The following is a 23,912-nucleotide window of genomic DNA, read 5'->3' as shown; positions in this document are numbered from 1 at the left end:
ATTAAAAATAGCAAAGTATCGAGTAATTATTATTATTATTATTATTATTATTATTATTATGAACGATTTTTACCGAGGTCGTACGGCCCGATCCAGAGTGTCGTGTACACTAACGAGGGACGTGCGGCGCGATCCATAGATGCATCTATCCTGCCGAGGCGTTCGGCCCGCTCCACAAGAAAGGAGAATATTTTCTTATGTATCTCCGGAAGGAGAGTATATTCATTATAAGATAAATTCGGGAGAATGAACAATTTCTCTTAACAAAAATTAATTTAAACATAAATTTTAAGCATATGAGATTTTCATCTTTTAATATTTTTACCTAACAATTTATAATATATATATATATATATATATATATATATATATATATATTAAATAATATTAATTAAACAAAGAATACAATTTGCACAAGTAATTCATACTTTGTGTCCTAAACTACCCGGACTTTAACATTAATAGTAGCTATGCACGGACTCTCGTCACCTGGTGCGTACGTAGCCCCCACAATTAGCAACAATTATTAATTTAATTATCTATGGGGTAATTTTCCTCTCACAAGATTAGACAAGAGATTTACCTTGTCTTAAAGTCCATTTTTCGATTACTACGTCGCGTTTATTTCTCAATTTGATGCCGAAATATCCGAAGCTATCCAAATATTATACAAAATAGTTAATACATGTTCAATAATTCGAATTTAGGCTATTAATTAAATTACCCTAACCAAAACAGTAAAATTCCAAAAATTCACCCCCGGCCCATGTGCCCAGATTCTGAAAATTTTTGGAGGAAAACATTACCCATAATCTCAAGAACTCAAATATATAATTTCTACCCAATTCCATAACCATTTTCGTGGTTAAAATCTCATTTTTTTTAAATAAAATCTAGGTTTTTCGTCTAAACCTTTGATTTCTAAGATTTACTAGTTATAATCTACCTATAATCTATGTATTTAACTCAAGGGGTGTGGAATTAACTTACCTTCATGTTGCTAGTTGAAATCCTCTCTCAAGAAGCTCCAAAATCGCCCAAAAATAGAGGAAACACGGACAAAAATGGCTTAGCCTCGCCCCTTTTTAACATTCTGCATGAACAGCTTTTTCGCACATGCGGAGGACTACCCCACATGCGGCTTTCGCACCTGCGGAAATTCCTTGTAGGTGTGAGTCCCACTCGCCTGGGCCAAGGTCGCATCTGTGCAAAATTCTCGCACCTACGCGTTCGCAGGTGCGCCCAAAGTTCCGCACTTGCGATGGCAGGCCTTCTTTCCCCCTTCCGCTTTTGCGATTGAAGCTCGCATCTGCGAGGGTCACACCTGCGGCTGTCCAAAAGCTGGTGCGAACGTACCAGAAGTAGAAAGCTTCAACATTTTTCTCCCAAGTCCAAAGTTGGTCCGAGCCTTGTCCGGTTAACACTCGGGCCCTCCGGGCCCCGCCCGAACATACAAAATCATAAAACGGACTCGCTCGAACTCACGGAACGTGTAAAATAACATTAAATCTAAGAATCACACCTCAAACCAAATTGATTCAACTTAGAAATTTCAAATTCTTCAAACTTACTCCGAATGCGCCGAAATATACTTATACTACTCGGAATGATACCAACTTTTGCGTGAAAGTCTTAAATCACTATACGGAGCTATTCCCAGACTCAGAATTCCAAACGGACCTCGATTATTCCAAAACCTATTCCAAACCAATTTTAAAGAACTTTAAACCTTCAAATAGTTAATTTTCACTATTAAGCGCTAAAATACTCCCGGGTTATTCAAAACCCGATTCGAACATACGCCCAAATCTGAAATCATCATACGAACGTATTGGAACTATCAAATCCCGATTCCGAGGTCGTTTTCTCAAAATAATGCTATTCCTTGGCCTTTTAAGGCTAACTTAAGGAACCAAGTGTTCCGATTTCAACCCGGACACTTCCAAATACCGAACCAACCATCCCCACAACTCATAAATCATTAAAAGCATATACGAGAAGTTTTATTTTAGGGAACGGGATTCCAAAAGTTAAAATGACCGATTGGATCATTACATTCTCTCTCACTTAAATATACGTTCGTCCTCGAACGTGCTAAGAAATGTTCCGGAGTTGTCCAAAATCACAGTTTAACACTTCGAGCACCTACCCGTGCTACCACAACCAATTGAGCACATTAGCTCGAGCCAATTTAACGATTCTCCCCTTTATTTAGGCAATTAAGTCTTAGAGCCCAATTCAAACATCCAGAATTGTCCATCATGCATGTTTCCAACCTACGAATACCGTATCAATCACTACACGATGCACCAATACAGGATTGCATACCTTGGTTGAATTTAAACCATGCACCGCACCATTCGCATGCCCATAATAACATCCCCGACAACAATAGTCGAAATTCTACGAATCTGATGTTCACAACACACCTCATGATACATATAAGTCATGTTCCAACTCTTGAAATGCTTCCATGATAGAAGAAATGTGTAGAAATTCATAACCAACTGCCGAGTCAACAAATTATTGAGTCTCTCCTCCTGACTATAATCATCACCCTATTATAACCAAATAATGGTATTTGCTCTTTATTATACTTCATATAATCCGATCGCATTGATATCGGATCCAATAGTCTCGTCTCCATCAGCATGAGTTACTCAGGCAATAAGCCACCTCAGACACGACATAAAGCCTCATATGACGCCACAATGAGCTAATAAGCTACGAACTCGATTGCGATACATAAGGAAAACGAACTCTGGAAAGGATTACTCAACCCACGTGACTAATTAGACAACTGAAAAGGTGTCGTGAACCTTTCTAAAAAAATAGGACACAAACACACAAAATAGAATATAGGGAACTGTACTCAATATCACACTGTTGCGGCGTGCAACTCGATCCAAACAACATACCCGTGGCGGCGTGCCACCCGATCCGCACAAAAAGAATCTATAAGGAAATACTTACCAAGTTAGAATGCTCATTACTACAAAATATCCGAATATCAGACACAAGCACGCTAAGTGCATAATACCATCCCTGGAAGGACCGGCAGCGCCATACGCTACAAAACTCAAGCACAACTAAGGTGCGATATATGATCTGAATCTCGAGAGCCATCCTTCTCACATAACACCATCGCTACGCGGAACCTCAGCACATAAGAAATTTATCAAACCGTTTCACAACTCACAATACACAATATAGTATTACATGAAATAACCGACGACGAAACGACATCCAACGTCTGAATACTCCTCCATAAGGAGCGCTATGCTGAATGAACACATCTGCCCTGATATAGAGTGTCACGACCCAACTGGAGGGTCATGACTAGCACCCGGGCCATACTTGCCGAGCACCAACGTACATTTTATCTAACCTTCCTTATTATCTTTAAGGGCCGACAAGATCAATATAAATAGTAGACATGGATCATGAACATCCAACAATGAAAGATAATGTCATGAACATACATAACATGGGACGACAAGACTGTCAAGAAACTATATATAAGGTACGAGCTATCATGATGCCATGAAAGACTATACAACAAAAATCAGCCGAAAAGGCATTCTAAACCATACATAAGTCGACACCTGTCTATGAGCCTCTAAAGGAACATAAGTGCTACAACATTGCCGGAACAGGGCCCCGACATACCCATAATGTCTATAACAAAAATGCATACCAAGACCACGGCAAGTCCGGAGAAGGGATCTCGCCAATAACCGCTGAACTGGACAACCTACTGTGGTGGGGGAGCTACGTCTACCTGTCTATCAGGACCTGAAGCATGACATGCAGCGTCCGCAAATAAAAAGGACGCCAGTACGAATAAAGTACTGAGTATGTGAGGCAAGAAAGCATAAGTAAGAACAGTAATGTAAACAGGAATAGAGAATATACAACCTGTGACATCTGGGTACCTCTGAGGGCTACTGACGTGAAATACATGATACATACATATATATACTTAAACTTTTAAAACATACGCCTTTGTGGGCATCACCATCATCATATCGTACCCGGCCGTAATAGGCTCGGTAAAACGTACCCGGCCATCATAGGGCTCGGTAGAATCATACCCGGCCACGTGGAGCTCGGTAAAACCCAACTGATCAGTGGTTGCACAATAGGTGCCATACCCGGCCGACTATAGCGCGGCTCGGTAGAGTAAAATAGATACATATATATGATGCATGCTGGACTCATTGGAATCACATTTTGAACCTTTCGGAGTGACGTAAGGTCGGTATCCTTCGTACATGTTATTAGGATTAACTCTTCATCAAGAATCTTATAAGAATAAGGAACTACCAACAACATTGATAATATAAGAATAAGAGAAGTAACATCAATATCAATCGTTTCATAAGAAGGGCAGCAATGTAAGTACTGCTAGCTTCTAAGAGTAGAGTATCTTTGGGAGCTCGTTCATTACATTATGTACAATCGGAGTCGTGCAAAAGAATGAAAGGGATAGCCTCACATACCTTGTATATACTGCCCAACCTCAAGCTATGCAAATGTCACGACTCCTTAGTCTACAATAAGAGAAATGACACTATCATTATCGTTTAAGCGTCGTAACTATTATGTATCGACCGCAACCTATTTTACGATGAAACGGACAGCACCTCCCCTATTTATATGACTTCACACAAGTCAATACAATCACCAAACAGCCCAAACAACATCATTAATAATCATATTGAGCCTCCCAAAACAGTCCACCAACCAACAACATTACTACCAAGCCTTTCGATATATATTTCACAAGTTCTAGCTTCAACGACTTAGCCGCAACTTTGATAATCCTAAATATATATAGAGTAATAGGTTCCTTACCTTTAAATAGAAATAACAACTCCAATTTGACCTTAATTTTCCACGAAATATCCCTTCAATTCTGCCACAAGAACAAGGAAGCGAAACTAGCAATTAATTCGGGTTTTTCGGCACTAGAATTACTTTAGAAGACTTGAAATCACCTAGGGTTGATATTAAAAACTTGAAGGTGTATTTACAGAACATAAAGCACTTAAAACAACCTCCCACACGAGCTGGAACAACACAAAAATCAGCAACAACAAGAAGAACAAGAAACTTACTAGCGCCACGGGATTCCCGACACTTGATTTGTGTTGTTTGCCCTTTGTTTGGGTCTTGGATCATGAGAGAACCTTGAGAGAGTGTTTTTAGGGTTCTAAGGTCTGAATATACTGAAAATAATGACTTAAAACGGGGTTGAGGTATCTTATATATATCCATATGTCTTAAACCGCCTTTGTGGGCCCCATAGAGAGCAGCTTGGCGCACTCTTGCGAAAACGCGAATATCTCTCTATTCCGAGATCGTATTGACGAACGGTTTAATGAGTTGGAAACTAGACTCATAGATATTCAATTTTATAGGTAGATCACCCCATAATTCCAAGCACATTAGGAGAAAAATGCAGCAACATTTGACCTAAAGTTTAAGTAAAATTATGAATCTAAGTTGCGACAACTTTTATCGACTTTTGTTTCATAACTCGCTTGACTTCAAGACTTATGATGCGGATATTATATGATTCAAATACATTAAAACAAGACCTCTTGGGACAATTAATCACCTCTAGTGTTACCCGAAAATACAGTACAACATCCTCGATTTGTTTAACTTCAAATACTTGTTAACCACTCTTACACACCCTTGTATCGTTTAAGACCAATAGGATTAACTTCTTATCATCTCAAAGATAATCTCTTCTTGGATTTACGTCTACTAACTTACGACGTGATCTAAGGTACGCGAATTTGGGTTGTAACACCCTCTCCCCCTTAGGAACATTCGACCTCGAATGTAAGGGTTTATGGCCTTACAAGACTATACAAAGCATTATGGATATGTACATTATCTGCATATCACCATTTTGTATTAAAAAAAAGAGTATTCACAAGCTATTGCTTACCTCATAGAGCCGTTTCACCTTATAATGCGTCCTTCTTTCCCCCGGCATCCTCGTTATCTTCACTCTGGAATAGGTAAGGGTATTTAGACTTCATCTCCTCTTCTGCTTCCCATGTCATTTCTTCTATATTCTTGTTCCTCCATAATACTTTCACGGAAGCTACATCCTTTGTTCTCAGCTTGCGGACTTGTCGATCTAATATAGCCACTGGCACTTCATCATATGATAGATCCTTTGTAACTTGTACATCTTTGATAGGGACGACCCGAGAAGGGTCTCCAATACATTTCCTCAACATAGATACATGGAATACCGGGTGGACAAATTCCAATTCAGATGGCAATTCTAACTCGTAAGCAACCTGTCCAATTCGTCGAAGAATTTTGTACGGCCCAATATACCGCGGACTCAACTTACCCTTCTTCCCAAAATGCATAACACCCTTCATCGGCGAGATCTTCAGGAAAACCCAATCACCAACCTCAAATTCCAGATCACGACGTCGGAATAAGACTTTTGCCTGCTTTGTGCCGTCCTCAGTCGCTCTTGTATCACTTTCACCTTCTCAATGGCTTGGTGAATCAAATCTGGCCCACATAATTCTGTCTCACCGACTTCAAACCATCCAACTGGTGATCTGCATCTCCTCTCATACAGTGCCTCATACGGGGCCATTTTAATACTGGAATGGTAGCTATTATTGTAGGCAAATTCTATAAGTGCCAGATGGTCATCCCAATTCCCCTTGAAATCTAGAACACATGCTCGTAGCATATCTTCAAGCGTCTGGATGGTACGTTCAGCCTGTCCGTCAGTCTGCGGATGGAATGCAGTGCTGAGATTTACTTGTGTGCCTAAACCCTTCTGAAAAGACCTCCAAAAGTTAGCCGTAAATTGAGCTCCTCGGTCTGATATAATAGATACCGGCACACCATGAAGCCTAACAATCTCCTTGATATACAACTTCGCATAATCTTCAGCTGTGTAAGTTGTCTTAACTGGCAGAAAATGGGCAGATTTTGTAAGTCGATCAACTATCACCCAGATGGAGTCAAACTTATGATAAGAGCGAGGTAATCCAATAATGAAGTCCATATTAATCACCTCCCATTTCCAGGTCGGAATCTCTATATTCTGAATCAATCCACTAGGTTTCTGATGCTCGATCTTTACTTGTTGACAATTAGGACATTGGGCTACAAATTTTGCAATAGACTTCTTCATGTTATCCCACCAATACTGCTCCTTAACGTCATGATACATCTTTGTCGAGCCAGGATGGATAGAATATCGGGACTGGTGAATCTCAATCATAATCTTCTCTCGCAACCCTGCCACACTAGGTACACATAATCGGCCCTGGTATCTCAGTGTCCCATCTCCTCCGATCTTGAAAGCTGTAATCTTACACTGCTGAATTCCCTCTCTCAATCTTACTAAGGTAGGATCTTCATATTGCCGTGCTTTTACCTCGGCTACCAAAGATGATTCTGCTATATTCTGTACAGTAACACCTCCATCATCAGAGTCCAACAATCTGATTCTCATATTGGCCAGCTGGTGAAGCTCTTTGGTCAACCCTTGTCTACCTGCCTCAATATGTATTAAGCTTCCCATTGACTTACGGCTGAGAGCGTCTGCCACAACATTATCTTTACCGGGATGGTACAATATCTCGACATCATAGTCTTTCAATAATTCAAGCCACCTATGCTGCTTCAAATTCAACTCCTTCTGCTTGAAGATGTATTGTAAACTCTTGTGATCTGTGTAGATGTCAACATGGACGCCGTATAAGTAGTGCCGCCATATCTTCAAAGCATATATTACTGCAACCAATTCCAAATCATGAGTCGGGTAATTCTTTTCATGCTTCTTCAATTGTCTTGATGCATAAGCAATCACCTTCCGACGTTGCATCAATACGCACCCCAAACCTGTACCTGAGGCATCATAATATACCACATAACCTTCTGTTCCTTCTGGGAGAGTGAGCACTGGCGCGGATGTCAATCGATTCTTTAGCTCCTGAAAACTATATTCACAAGCATCAGACCACTGGAACTTGGTAGCTTTCTGTGTTAACTTAGTCAATGGTGTTGATATAGAGGAAAACCCTTCTACAAACCGCCTATAATATCCTGCTAGCCCCAGGAAGCTGCGGACTTCTGACGGTGTTGTAGGTCTTGGCCAATTCTTCACTGCATCGATCTTCTGAGTGTCGACACTAATACCCTCATCAGATATCACATGGCCAAGGAATTCTACTGAGTTCAGCAAGAATTCACATTTAGAGAGCTTAGCATATAACTTATGATCCTAAAGGGTCTGGGCATAAGCCTGAATACGGGAAATATCCATGTCCTCTACCAATGAGGCTGTTGTGCACTTATTTATCAGATGTGGTCCCAACCCGTTCATGAACAGGTGCACCCTATCACTCATCTCGGCCACCATATGGGGAGTATACCTTCCTAAAGAATCAAACTGTATACTATACTCTCGTACACTCATATTACCCTGTCGAAGGTTCAAGAACTTATCAGCTCTAGCTCGTCGTATCTCAGCTGGCAAGTAGTGACGAAGAAAGGCCTCAGAAAATTCCTTCCACACGGCTGGAGGAGTGTTCGGACCCCTAGATCTCTCCCAACTATCATACCAGAAAACCGCTAAATCCCGTAATCGATAAGAAGCCAACTCTACTGCCCCCGTATCACTATCATGCATAACCCGCAATGTACGATGAATCTGATCAATAAATATTTGTGGGTCCTCCTTGGGGTCTGATCCGGTAAACACTGGAGGGTCTAGATTAATAAAATCACGAACTCTCGCACTAACCGGTTTATCAGCGGCCCCGGTATTCTGCCTCTGAGCCTGAGCACCTACCAAGCTAGTCAACAACTACACCGCACTGTGCATATCATGGTCTGTAGTGCCAGACAGAGGAACTGGATGTACTGGGTGCCTCCTAATATCCTCTGGAGGAGACAGAGAGGTATGAGACGGCATCTCACTCTGAGGCTCACTTTGGCCTGCTATGGCTGGAAGCACCTGAATGTTACCCTATCCCACAGTTGTATCAAGACGTTTACTAATCGCTTGCTTCCTAGTCGAAGGAATCGCTAAAAGAAAACAAGGTAAATATTAGATATGAACACCTACGACTAAACTCTACGCACGATCTAGATTCAGGAAGAAGGTAACAACCCTAGATGTCACGTAGCCTCCTGATTATAAATGTGGCGCGCTACACATCCAAAATCAAAACTCTACTAGACACGGCTCATAGACAACCCCTAGGACAGACTTGCTCTGATACCAAGTTTGTCACGACCCAACTGGAGGGTCATGACTAGCACCCGGGCCATACTTGCCGAGCACCAACGTACATTTTATCTAACCTTCCTTATTATCTTTAAGGGCCGACAAGATCAATATAAATAGTAGACATGGATTATGAACATCCAACAATGAAAGATAATGTCATGAACATACATAACATGGGACGACAAGACTGTTAAGAACTATATATAAGGTACGAGCTATCATGATGCCATGAAAGACTATACAACAAAAATCAGCCGAAAAGGCATTCTAAACCATATATAAGTCGACACATGTCTATGAGCCTCTAAAGGAACATAAGTGCTACAACATTGCCGGAACAGGGCCCCGACATACCCATAATGTCTATAACAAAAATGCATACCAAGACCACGGCAAGTCCGGAGAAGGGATCTCGCCAATAACCGCTGAACTGGACAGCCTACTGTGGTGGGGGAGCTACGTCTACCTGTCTATCAGGACCTGCAGCATGACATGCAGCGTCCACAAATAAAAAGGACGTCAGTACGAATAAAGTACTGAGTATGTGAGGCAAGAAAGCATAAGTAAGAACAGTAATGTAAACAGGGATAGAGAATATACAACCTGTGACATCTGGGTACCTCTGAGGGCTACTGACATGAAATACATGATACATACATATATATACATAAACTTTTAAAACATACGCCTTTGTGGGCATCACCATCATCATATCGTACCCGGCCATAATAGGCTCGGTAAAACGTACCCGGCCATCATAGGGCTCGGTAGAATCGTACCCGGCCACGTGGAGCTCGGTAAAACCCAACTGATCAGTGGTTGCACAATAGGTGCCATACCCGGCCGACTATAGCGCGGCTCGGTAGAGTAAAATAGATACATATATATGATGCATGCTGGACTCATTGGAATCACATTTTGAACCTTTCGGAGTGACGTAAGGTCGGTATCCTTCGTACATGTTATTAGGATTAACTCTTCATCAAGAATCTTATAAGAATAAGGAACTACCAACAACATTGATAATATAAGAATAAGAGAAGTAACATCAATATCAATCGTTTCATAAGAAGGGCAGCAATGTAAGTACTGCTAGCTTCTAAGAGTAGAGTATCTTTGGGAGCTCGTTCATTACATTATGTACAATCGGAGTCATGCAAAAGAATGAAGGGGATAGCCTCACATACCTTGTATATACTGCCCAACCTCAAGCTATGCAAATGTCACGACTCCTTAGTCTACAATAAGAGAAATGACACTATCATTATCGTTTAAGCGTCGTAACTATTATTTATCGACCGCAACCTATTTTACGATGAAACGGACAGCACCTCCCCTATTTATATGACTTCACACAAGTCAATACAATCACCAAACAGCCCAAACAACATCATTAATAATCATATTGATCCTCCCAAAACAGTCCACCAACCAACAACATTACTACCAAGCCTTTCGATATATATTTCACAAGTTCTAGCTTCAACGACTTAGCCGCAACTTTGATAATCTTAAATATATATAGAGTAATAGGTTCCTTACCTTTAAATAGAAATAACAACTCCAATTTGACCTTAATTTTCCACGAAATATCCCTTCAATTCTGCCACAAGAACAAGGAAGCGAAACTAGCAATTAATTCGGGTTTTTCGGCACTAGAATTACATTAGAAGACTTGAAATCACCTAGGGTTGATAGTAAAAACTTGAAGGTGTATTTACAGAACATAAAGCACTTAAAACAACCTCCCACACGAGCTGGAACAACACAAAAAATCAGCAACAACAAGAAGAACAAGAAACTTACTAGCGCTACGGGATTTCCGACACTTGATTTGTGTTGTTTGCCCTTTGTTTGGGTCTTGGATCATGAGAGAACCTTGAGAGAGTGTTTTTAGGGTTCTAAGGTCTGAATATACTGAAAATAATGACTTAAAACGGGGTTGAGGTATCTTATATATATCCATATGTCTTAAACCGCTTTTGTGGGCCCCATAGAGAGCAGCTTGGCGCACTCTCGCGAAAACGCGAATATCTCTCTATTCCGAGATCGTATCGACGAACGGTTTAATGCGTTGGAAACTAGACTCATAGATATTCAATTTGATAGGTATATCACCCCATAATTCCAAGCACATTAGGAGAAAAATGCAGCAACATTTGACCTAAAGTTTAAGTAAAATTATGAACCTAAGTTGCGACAACTTTTATCGACTTTTGTTTCATAACTCGCTTGACTTCAAGACTTATGATGCGGATATTATATGATTCAAATACATTAAAACAAGACCTCTTGGGACAATTAATCACCTCTAGTGTTACCCGAAAATACAGTACAACATCATCGATTTGTTTAACTTCAAATACTTGTTAACCACTCTTATACTCCCTTGTATCGTTTAAGACCTATAGGATTAACTTCTTATCATCTCAAAGATAATATCTTCTTGGATTTACGTCTACTAACTCACGACGTGATCTAAGGTACGCGAATTTGGGTTGTAACATAGAGCCCATATTCATATTTAAATCCATCCACATACCTCAAGCCAATTCTGATCGCACCATACTAGGCTAATAACCCTTCAAGGATCCATAATAACCCCTTTTTCCCATAACACACAAGAACAACCATCATAACCAGAACAAACTTCCACAGTCCATAACCACATAAACCGAGCGCCCTCCAGGCATAAATTCTCGAATCAGCGCTATTACCACAATCTTCATACTTGGTTTCAATCTTCACTCAATCAAGTGACTACATGCCACTCTTACACAATCTTTCTGTGAGACACGCTCCCACGACCTTCCGCACCAGGTAACAAGTCTGTACATCTATGCTACCGGTTACACTAATGATGTAAAGCATATCAAGAATCCACAAATCAATACACAAGGTCTCTTACACCTGACATCGACCTTAGGTGATGACGAAAACAATACCATCTTACTTTAAATATCTAAATCCTTTTCCTTCTCATCCGAGCTCATGACATCCTTGTCAACACCGAACCGAAATCTTGAATCCTCAACTTTCGAATCCTATGCTACTTAGGGCACTTAATCACGCAAATGCGCAGGAGTACAAGAATTCCGTCATAACTTCCGAACCACTAATAGGGTAAACACTTCATCATATAGAAACCTTCTACTTAACTCATTTTAAAAGAACCATTGCAACACGTGACTGAATTCCCATATCCACAGAAAATACCGGCCTCAAGTAGTGGTCTAAACCACCATAACTCTTCTGGGATCCCTCTACACATAACATGCTATAATACTTGAATTCCTCCAAATAAAATCAATTACGGCGGTCGTCAACCCTCGCACGTACCGCCACAAATCACATGCATAACTCAATGCGTTGAAGGAACTAATCATTGCCATCATCATGCCAATTCAACCATTGTTAGCTGACCCGACTTTTCTCAATTTATTCTCAACTTGCCTTAGAAATAATAATAGCTCCATTCATTACATCACGAACTCAAATCCACACTCATCCCGAGTGACCTTAGTTTACGAGACCACGATATTTCAAAACCCACGAAATATCTCATGCCCTTCCTTGTGCGCATTTTTACATCTTCAACTGGTACACTCATTCTGATACTTCTTTTATGAATCTGAAGTTATTTTCTTCCGTTTCTCAAATGCTACACCACAACCTGAAGATAACACAGAGTACTCCAAGCCCCGTTTCATAATCTGCTTCAAAAACTAGATACTCAACCATACTACGGACTCGAAATCCTTAGGCACTGTACTTTAAATTTTCGAACACACTAAGACCGTTATTGAGAGTCACTTGCTCTGACTTGTTCCCAAACATGATCAACTCCAAGGCCCTACTAGCACATGGACACTTTCTCAAGGAAACACTCGACTGTCTCACTTTTCCTGTGCATTACATCTACACGAAGCATGAACTCTGAGTCTTCCCAAAGCCCAAACATGAATCGATAAGGACAAATATGGCACACATTCCTCAAATCCTTTGCTCAAATTACCATTGATATTTTCTTTTCTTAGTCGTAATGACCCACCAATACACTGATAACCAGAAACCGCATAAGTTGACACTACGCAATCCAATCATAGACGGTGGGGCTCTCCCACTTAGCTTGAAGCTACAATTTCAAAATTCTGGAATCCACCGAGATTCCTTCTTCATCGTTCACATGATCCTGCACACGCAACTCGCTAAATTTCTCGAAATCTTTCTATTAACCTTTAATAAATACTCTGAACCACTAGCCACATTTAAATATTAAATCTCTTACCGGGTAGCCAGTAGAATTATTCGCAAAAGCTTCATCAACACCATGCGACCGCTAACCTGCTCATAGGAGATAACCCACCTGTGAAAATTACATGCCGACATATTCCAATGCCGATGTACTGGGTGCAATTACTACGAAATCAGTAGATCATCCTGAGTCCGAGCTCATTCACCAGCTGCACTAGTCCGTTCACTCCTTATGGACGTCAAGTAAAGGTGCGACAATACATTCCAATCCAAAGTCATGTTGTATCCTTCTTCATATCAAGCCACTCCCTCCTGTTGTATCCAATCTTCCTCAATATAGCAGCTAATATTACAACTTAAGTCCGTAGACCTAGTCATTGTCCATCCTAAATCCCAAATCACTTCAAACATTCCTCAAGTCGTGTAGTTATCCTACCACGTAATCATATGCTACCTTGCCACTCTCCTTTAAGCAACTACTCGACTTCTGTTTCTCACACTTGGCCTCCTAGGAACTTAACCACTATTGTACCCCCGTTTTTCTCTCTCGAAAATCGTGTTTCGACATGTGACAACTCTTTTAAAGGGGGGATTAAAAGAGGAGAGTCTCCACCTAATGATTTTAAGGTGTGTTAGGGAACCTATTCGCATATGACTCAGGTTTGACTAGTTTGCATCACCAGAGATCGGGTAAGGGCTCGAAATTACCTCGAAGAGAAGGTGTTAGGCACACTTCGAGGTCCACAACTTTGGGTCCCGACTGAACTTCAATGATATAAATTAGTTGGATAAATAAAGACAGAGAAAGCAAGAGGTTTGAGAAATTTTATTATTAAAAGGCTTTGAGAAAATACAAACACTTGATTCAAATATAAAAAGGGAATAAGATGGGGGGGTCCTAAGTTTTTTAGCCTAAAGGATCACCCTGTGCAACATAAATAATACTTTGTAACTCCCTCAAGATGGGGTGTTACTCGTATTATTCAGCGGGCACAGACTATCATCTCTTGTTACCCGATTACTATCTTTAAGATATTACCTAAAGCACACTAGTTCAATTATAAGTCATACCGTGCACTACCCATCCCATACCTATGGTCCAGGAGGCATTGGACCTCTATTTCAGGTAGTTCTAGACTTTACTTAGGCTGCTCAAAAATGTTAAAATTAGGCGACAATTCAACACAAATAGAACTGCACTTAAGGACAGTTAAAAGGCTTAGGTTAGCCTCCGAGCATTTAGACAACAAATGCACGCAAACAGAGTTTTACGTTAGGCATTAGACAATTTCAGAATTGAGGAAGATTGAAGTCATTAAGCTCTATAGACATGGTTTCTATATGATCTGATCCAAATGTGCAAGCAGTTTCAGATGTAGGGCGCCACTTTAGACCTATGATTTCTAAATTACCAGTTTGAGAGTATCTGATACTGCTAAGTTGTTTATTGAGATTACAGATTATAAGTTAATAAAACTTATAACATGATTTCTAAGTGGTTTACACAGTAAGGGACATTAAAAATTATTGGAAATGCTTAGAATTTGCTCATACTTTCTAATAGTGTCATGGCTAAGCAGTAAACAACGTTTGAAGAGTCCAGTATCAACACTTTAGAGCGAGTAGTAATACCCTATAGGCATGATTTCTAAATATTGGCGATTGGAACCGATTTTTTATATTTAGCTCCTATAGGCATGTTTTCTAGGTGCAATAGCGAATTAAATAATTAAAATCCTATAGGCATGATATCTAATGAACATGGTGCAGTTATGCAAATTGAAGGATAGTTATTGGCATTTTTTCCTATAAGCATGATGTCTAGCGACACATAGCAGTAGACATGGGATAAATAAAGCACTTATGCTTTGATAGCATACAAGTTGTGTGAGTGTGTGATTTTCCTAATGGCATGATTTCTAATAGTGTACATAGAGAATGAACGACACATATAGCAAACACATCATTAAGTCCTATAGGCATGTTATCTACCCATCGCATATGAATATTAAATCTACCCCATTTTCTTTTACTACCAACCCCAATTGTTTATACAAAAGATTATTTCAGACCCAATAGTGAGTAAAATAACAATGCCACATAACAGTGAACAAGCCCACAGTAGGCTCAAATAAATACCCAGCATTGCATGGGCCTTCAACATCTCCTACAACATACCCAAGTCTTCAACAGAGAGTCGCGTTCAATACATGACTCAAGGGTCCATAGAAGGATCCAAATCAATTTACTTAACCACAACACCAAGTGTTGTGCCACTTTTAACAACCAAATTCAGACACACAGTACATGACAGGGGGAAATGGAATAGTAGGAACAGTTTTGGAGGTTGAGGGAGTGACTAAGGACCAAGCCCTAGTGTGTCAGAGTTCACAAGAGTCTCAATTGGACCCCGAGCAGTGCTCATATTGCAACATCATGAATGAAATTTCTATGCTCCTCCAGAATCAGATGAATCCAAATTCTTCACCACCAACCCCGGGTTCTAGCTATCCTACTTCTAAAACTAAGATCTTGCAGGTTGCCTCTCCTTACTAGCAAGAAGAGAAACAAGCAACGCGATAAGAAAACCCCCTTGCCTCCACATATAAATGCAGAAGTAAAGAATAGATCCCCTCAATCTGATGAGCTGAATGACATTGATTATGAAGGTATAACATATACTAACAGAAGTAAATGACGCATGTCAAGGTCATGTGTTCACAGGAAGGGTAAAGGGGCAAACTCTGGAAAGAGCATTAAAAAGTGACACCCAGACTAAGCAAACTGCTGCAAAATTAGGAAATGTTAGATTAATCTAAAACCCGGTTATAAATGCAAAACCACCACCATATTCTGCATAACTTATTTCTTGCAGGATTAGTGTTACGGGCACTTTCTAAGTGCTAGAAAGTGCAACATGAGGCAAAACAACAACTCTTAGTTACAGCCACCTGCTCTACTCAGTGGATCACAATTATATGCAAATAGTAAAAATGTAAGTGGATGCAAATGCGTCAGCTGTAGAGATATACAGAAAATGAAATACCACTGCCAATATATTATCAAGCAGCAGAAAAAAACAGTCTACTCTGTAGAGCTATTAAGAATACTCATATGAACCCTCCGAATGTTGGGCTCGGATGGAGTAGAATGGATATAAAGGATTCATATATTGCTGACCGCGCCTACTTGGGGTTTGAAGTGTAGTTTCTATTGTTATTGTTGGTGGTTCTTTTCTCTATCTCTATCCAGCCCTCTCCCTCACTGTCCAATAAAGAAAAACTGAGGACGAGGGTTTCTAAGAGAAGTACAGATAAGAAATAATGGAGAAGTAATGCACCACCACACCTAGAGGACTTAAAATTCTCAAATATTTCACCTTTCATCTAAGTCCCCGGAGAAGACACCACTGGATGGATTCAGTAATACATATCAAGCGAGGACTCCATTCTGACAGAAAGATACATTCTTGCAATTCAACTTCAGGAGAGTTTAGAGTGCGAAGACCTCCCATCAAAACTAGTTAGAGAGCTTAATTACAGACCCAAGGAATCATGGTCAAAACCTGATTGCCAAAAGCAACAGATTTCAATTCAATACAAAAAAACAAAAACAAAAACAAAAACTGAGCTTGTAATCTTTACTTTTCAGAACCACTATATATATATATATATATATATATAAGTCCTTCAATAATGCTAGAATAATTAATTTAAACCTACACATGACATAATTCCAACTAGTTGGAGCAGGACTCTTGGCACTTTGAGCAACTTGAACTCCAAACTCATGTAAAGAGGGAGAAGTGAACAGAACCACATTGTCTATAAAACTGGAACTTTTACCAAGTATAACATCTTGCCAACAAGATACAGCTTATAACAAGATAAGTTCTGTAATGCTACATACATACAACTACTATCTAGTTCAAAAATCATAGATATCCAGCATCATACTGATATTTACCAACAAAATCAAACTATACTCAACATTTACCAAAACTACACTGACATCATTTTATAGATTAAGAAAAACACACACACCAAAAAGAAAGGTGTGAATGCAAAACTTTCAATACCTTCAATTAACACTATAGAAAATCATTCCTCAACTATAGAAATAAGCTAAGCTCCTTTTTGTAGGACTGCGAAATCCAACTGGGGCCAACCCTTAGTACCAACCGCAACCTTCGAAACTCGGGATAATGGGCTAACCCTTATACCTTCCTCCACTTAAATACAAAACTTACTTAGCATGGTAAGCTATGGGGTAAAAAGCTCCAATTTTTAATCAATCATCCTCATCACTTTCATCACTAAAATAACCCTTCCTCTTTTTCTCCCTCCTTTTCTCCTTCTTAAATTCTTCATTATCATCTCCCTTCAATAACCTCTCTTCTGCTCCTCTATCCACCACAGAAGCCCAATTCTCATCATCAAAACCCTCTCCACCTTCCTCCTCCCCCTCCTCCTCCTCCTCCCACTCCCCACCTCCACCACCACCCTTCCCACCACCACCACCACCACCACCACCATCCCTCCGCCCTTTCTTCGACGGCTCGGGCCTTTCCCTTGGTCCAAACACATTCTTATGACACTCATACGATAAATGGCCTTCTTCTCCACACTCATAACACCTACTCTTATCCTTATAAATCTTCTTCCTTATAAACTCCGCTGCACGGCCGTTATCCGCGGCAATTGAAGCCGTTAGGGTTCGGCCGTTGAGAACCTTTTTGTCAATTCCTTTTACGGCTTTAGTTGCGTCTTCTCTTGAAACGAAGAGGATGAATGCTACTCCGCGGCTCTTTCGGGTCACCCGGTCTTTAACGACGGTTACTTTTGCGACCTTTCCGAAAGAGGAGAAGATTGTGTGGAGGTCGGAGTTTGTGAGGGTATAATCGAGATTACTCACGTACACTGTTGATTTTGATGGAGCTAGTCCGCCGCTTCCGCTGCCGCGCGAAGTGGAAGAGGATTTCGATGTGGAGGAGGACGACGGCGCCGGTGAAGGTGCGGAGGAGTAGCGGTAGTAGAAGGTGTCGTCTTCTTCTTCGTCGCTGTACTTTTTCTTCCTTGACATTTTTACGATTTGTTTCCAAACGAATAACAGTCAGCTGCGGAGCCTTCAGTTTATTCTTTTGGGTTTTTTTTTGGGGGGGGGGGGGGGGGTTAGACCTTATTAGGAGGAAAAAAGGAAAATAATTAAACATTATAGGAATTTATCAAGAAAAGGACCGAATTTTACCAAAAGTGTATGGCAATTATCAAGTTTTAATAAGTTCAAAAAATAATTTAATTGATTATGTTTAGATATTAGGATATGTTAATGGTCCAAAACTTAACAAATAACAAACAACACTACTAAAAAGGATTAAAAATAATCACATACAATAAATTGTTCATAACAAATAAAATGATGAAATGTGGTTTGAGATTTTTGTAGACTCCATATGTACTAGTCCATAAATTCGACAAGTATGACGATTGAATGTTTTACAAAAGGAATGAAATTTTGGGATATATACTATTAACCATGAATTTTGGTTTGAATATAGTATTTATTATGAAATAATTATTTATTCAATTTTAATAAAGTTTTAAATTGATCATATATTCGTTTGTGTCCTTTACTTATATAATAGATGATTTAGTGTATAGAGTTTAGCTTATAAACGGAAGATTAAATCATCGGTTCTTATAAGTATAAAGATCATGTTTACAATCTAATGATGGAATTAGACAAACCATCAGGAATGATTGTAGCAAGAGATTAAATATAATTTATCTTGATTATGGGAATGGTTTAATTCCGACTTCTTGTGCTAGTATATTTTGTATGTATTGAACGGATCAAGTAGAGATAAGTATTTTATTCTTACTTAATAAAATAAACTCTCTAGCCATTAAATGTACTTATACTCTTAATCTTGATATAATTATTGTTAGTTGTGTATATTATTATTGTTTTGATTTATTAAAAGGCGAGATCCTTTCGTGGGTCAATATGATTGGTAAATTGGATAATAATAATATACATTGGCGAAGTAATAGTTAGTTGATGGAATCCATGTCTCGGTCTAGAGATTGATGATACACCTTTATGAAAGCTTATAAGTTTTCATGTGTAAACCCTGCAGGTAGATTTTATATCTGTCATATGAAATAAGTTAAGTGAAAGTCTAAAGGAAATAATCAATGAATTAAATTGTCAGTAATTTAATTTATTTGATTAGTATCTGAATCTTAACACGGGAAGTTAAATAAGGTTTAATTGAAGAATTTCGAAATTGAACTAAGTAGTGCAGTTACAAATTTTTAGTGGAATAATTCGTAATTTACTATGGTAGTATTAATTATGATATTTCGAATTAAGTCTATAATAGGAAGTCTCGTTAATTAAATAGTGTGGTCCCTGATGTGCCCGAATAATTAAGAATTAAATGGAATTCTATTTCTTGGTGGAAGACCCTACATGTTTAGGAAAAAGTTTTAAACCCTAAAACCTGTGGCTATATAAATGGGTCTTATTCCATAAGGAAACTATGGGTTTTATTACACGAATTTCCCGGGAGAAACTCGCTCACACGAATTTCGCTATTCGGGTCACATAGCAAAAGACCGTGGAACTGGAAGATGATCTCGCGGATGGTTTTTGCTCATGCTTGAAGGTCTTTTAGCAATCGTCGTCACACTTCAAGAGATAAGTATCGATTAACATATGTAATTATGTGTTGTTTATATTACATGCAAGTGATCCTGGTTATTTATTTCCGTTGTTTATACATGTGTTCCATCAATTGGTATCAAAGCCTGCTTTCATCTAAATAGATAACATAGACTATAGGCATATGTTTGATCATACATATGTTTCATGATTTACAGTAGTGTTGAAAATCATGTCTAAAGTTTAAAGCCGTTAAACAGTGCAAGAACACAATGTTGTCAGACATCTTGGGCCTTAACTCATTGTTTGAGTTGTTTGACATATTAAGATTAATGAAAATAAAAATATAGGGGTTAAACAATTAACCCAGATGTCCTTGTGTTCGGCGGCGTAGGGAAACGGTAAAATAAGGTTTAAGCAAAGTGCACTAATTGTGTTCACTGCTTCGGGTATACACTAAACCTTATTGTCATAGTAATAGTCTTAATGCTTTGGCTCATACATAAAAGCCTAAAGATTCATACCTTAGGCTTACCTGATAGGCTTTAGTTGGTTGTGAGTTTCGTCCTTGCCGCCGACGAAAATAGTTCCATTTTAATTGGGGAACAAAGCTAAGGTATGTGGGCGGCGGCTGAAAGGCAGAAAGTAAGTATCGCAAATATGCCTCCTCTTGTGATTAATTAATTAATTAATTCAAAGAAGTGCATCACTTTGGAATGAAAGAAATCATACGGCTTCTGCTTTATTTTGGTATGTATCAGTGGCCTACCAAAAGTCGTCTAGCAATTGTATGATTTCTGTTTTATAAAGGGATGTACTATATACGAGGTTGTGAGTTCGATTCAGCTCAAGAGCAAGGTGAGTAGTTTTTGGAGGGAGAGAGCCGAGGGACTATCGGAAGCAACATCTCTGCAACATCTCTACCACAGGATAGGGGTAAGGTCTGTGTACACACTACCCCCAAACTCCACTAGTGGGATTATACTGGGTTGTTATTGTTGTTGTATGTATTATACGAGGATTATTTCTGTTTTGGACATTGCCGTCTTCTTGTATGTATATTACATTGTATAAATATAGATTTTTATGATAATAAATAGGTACTATCAAAGTAATTTATTTATTTGTAATTATTGAAAATTCTTAAAGATTTATACATGTGAGGTGATATCATACATGTGTTAAGAATTTATGATTAATAAATAATTACTATAAAGCAGCTTATTTATTTGGAATCCTTGAAAATTCTTAACAGTTTTATACATGTGAGATGATATGAGTTAAGAGTTATGATCAATAAATAGTTACTGCCAATGTGGTTTATTTGTTTGGAGTCATTGAAAATTCTTAGCAGTCTAATACATGTGAGATGGTATAATACATGAATTGAGAGTTATGATTAATAAATAGGATCTACATAAATGATCGATTTATTTGAGTCATGAACAAATATACTCAATGTACCATGTGGAAAATTATCCTTGATAAGTTTGCACTAGTGGTGGAGATTTCATCTACCCAATAGAGGTTTACCTCTTGATACTAGTGACTTTACATTTATTCATGAGAAGAGATATTAAGGAGTTCATCCAAAAAGATGAAAAGTAATATCTTGGATTCTCATGTATATAAAACGGGAGGACAATTTGATGTAAGAGGCGATTTTATGTACTTTACGCCAAAGGAAGGACATAATATATGTCTTGTGCTCATGAAATAATTACAAGAATAATAGAAAGCATGGCCATATTTATTTTAATCCATAAAAATGCCTAAAATGATTATTTTCCAAATTTGGTCATAGATTTGGAAGTCATGATTTTAGTGAATTTCAATTGACCTGAAATTTGGAAGGTCCATCTGAAATGACTTGGTGAGAAATACTTACTGCTATGCAGTGAATCACATTATTATTTGAGCATTTTGAGGTCGTTTAGATGGGGTTTAAAGCAATTTATCATATTAAATGAGTTTTAAATATGAAAAACTATTCTTTATATATCAGTTTTATTTGTGTTGAATATGGAACATGATTACACACGATAATTTAGCTTGATATGATGTATGGAAAGATGCAGACCACATTAATTTAATCTCTAAATTCGCCTTAAGCAATTTATCTGAATTTGGTCTAATTTTGGTCATCATGAATTTCATGATCTCCAATTGGCCTGAAATTTGGTGGGTCCATCGAAAACGGCCTGATAAGAAATACTCACTGCATTGTAATAAATTACGTCGTATTTCGGTAGGTTGAAATCGTTTAGATGGAAGTTTTTTGGGTGTTTGCGGAATTAAAAATATGATTTTTGAATATGAAAAGTCATACCTTTTATGTTAGTCTTATTTTTGTTAAATCCGGAACATCATGACACGTGTTTATTTAACATGAATTGATATATGGTTGGAATGCATGTCATATTTTAAATTCCTAAAAATGTTTAAACGGTCATTTTATGAATTTTGGAACTTAATCCTCAGAGAAAATTTCGTGGTTGTGATTAAATGGTGATAGGAATTAACCTCTATGGTCAACCGCTATCTATTTATAGTGTGATAATAAATTTATGTGTCGACTTTAGGTCTTTCTCCATATCGGATAAATTTATTATAAACTCACGAAGTATAATTACTAAACATTAATAACCTGTATTGACTCTCCATCTGAGTTTACATGTTGAATCAATTTTGTAATTATAATGCAACTATGATTAAGTGGTGATAGAAATATGTTTCTATGGTATTCACTATTAATTTCAAGTGAGTATAAATTTACGCGTCAACTTTAGGTCTTCCTCCATATTAGATAAATTTATTGCTAGCTCACTAGGTGAAATACTAGTTATTGATATCATGTACTTACTCTCCATCTGAGTATACATGTTGGATCAATGGAACTAGAGCTATTAATTATGTTGTTCACTTTACTTAAATTAACGATATACTCTCCATCTGAGTTGGGTCTGTTTTAATTTATTGGAGTGACTAATCTAGCATTACATGTATATGCTGCATGAGTAGTTCTTTTCCCATCGAAATTTGCCATTCAAGGTGCATGAATGTATGTGTGTAATGCGTTTGAAATTTTCATATTAAATGGTTATATACAATTGACTAAAAATAACAGTTTGCTCTCCATCTGAGTTGCTTCTGTTTCTTTTTGGATTGTATAATTCTTGCATTATATGATATACTTTGCATGAATGACTCTTTTCCTATCGAAATTTGCTATTCGAGATGCATGTATGTATATATATTAAATGCAATTTGAATTTTATTATTCAGTGTTAATTCACTTATTATGATCTATTTAATGTTGTATATCTCAACTCCACAATGATTTCATGTAGTTTGTCGTATCACTAGTCAAAAATTTTCTTTGTTTGTGATAAGACATTAATTTGATGGATGTCATGTACGTACAATTTGCCATAAGAAATTTAATTCCGATTTTTAGGCAAAATAAGAGATGGATATCTAGTTTATTTTTGAACTCTTGCATTATTGAGCTTGATAAATATTTTATTTCTTGTGGTACATGGATGCATGACCTTGTTATTGTTAATGTCTCTCCTGAACTGAATAATATTAGTCTACCTTATAAGAGAAAATATTTTTCAAAATTGAGTGAAACTTATGTATGCACTTGCGTCTTAAGTCATAATTATCTGGATAGGATTTCAGTTGGTCAACGATAAAC

General features: G+C 38.2%; 1 protein-coding gene across 2 annotated transcripts in view; it reads right to left on the bottom strand.

Annotated features, from left to right (window-relative positions):
- Window positions 1-18,678, bottom strand: part of LOC104089167 (U11/U12 small nuclear ribonucleoprotein 31 kDa protein) — a 129,161-nt gene extending 110,483 nt beyond the window's left edge. The window contains exons 1-3 of one of the 2 annotated variants that reach the window (XM_009594005.4): window positions 17,625-18,678; window positions 16,858-17,111; window positions 15,975-16,227 (exon numbers count right to left, since the gene is read on the bottom strand). In XM_009594005.4, coding sequence (XP_009592300.1) covers window positions 17,837-18,628 — 792 coding nt within the window. In that variant the 5' untranslated portion in view covers window positions 18,629-18,678 and the 3' untranslated portion in view covers window positions 15,975-16,227; window positions 16,858-17,111; window positions 17,625-17,836. Of the gene's footprint in view, window positions 1-15,974; window positions 16,228-16,857; window positions 17,112-17,624 lie in introns of those variants that run through there. The other variant, XM_070175304.1, reaches the window with a different exon arrangement.
- Window positions 18,679-23,912: the final 5,234 nt, after the last annotated feature.

Source organism: Nicotiana tomentosiformis, chromosome 5 (genome assembly GCF_000390325.3).
Source record: "Nicotiana tomentosiformis chromosome 5, ASM39032v3, whole genome shotgun sequence".
Taxonomy (NCBI): Eukaryota; Viridiplantae; Streptophyta; class Magnoliopsida; order Solanales; family Solanaceae; genus Nicotiana; species Nicotiana tomentosiformis.
The sequence above is the reverse complement of the archived record's forward strand: the minus strand, read 5'-3'. Positions and strand labels throughout refer to the sequence as shown.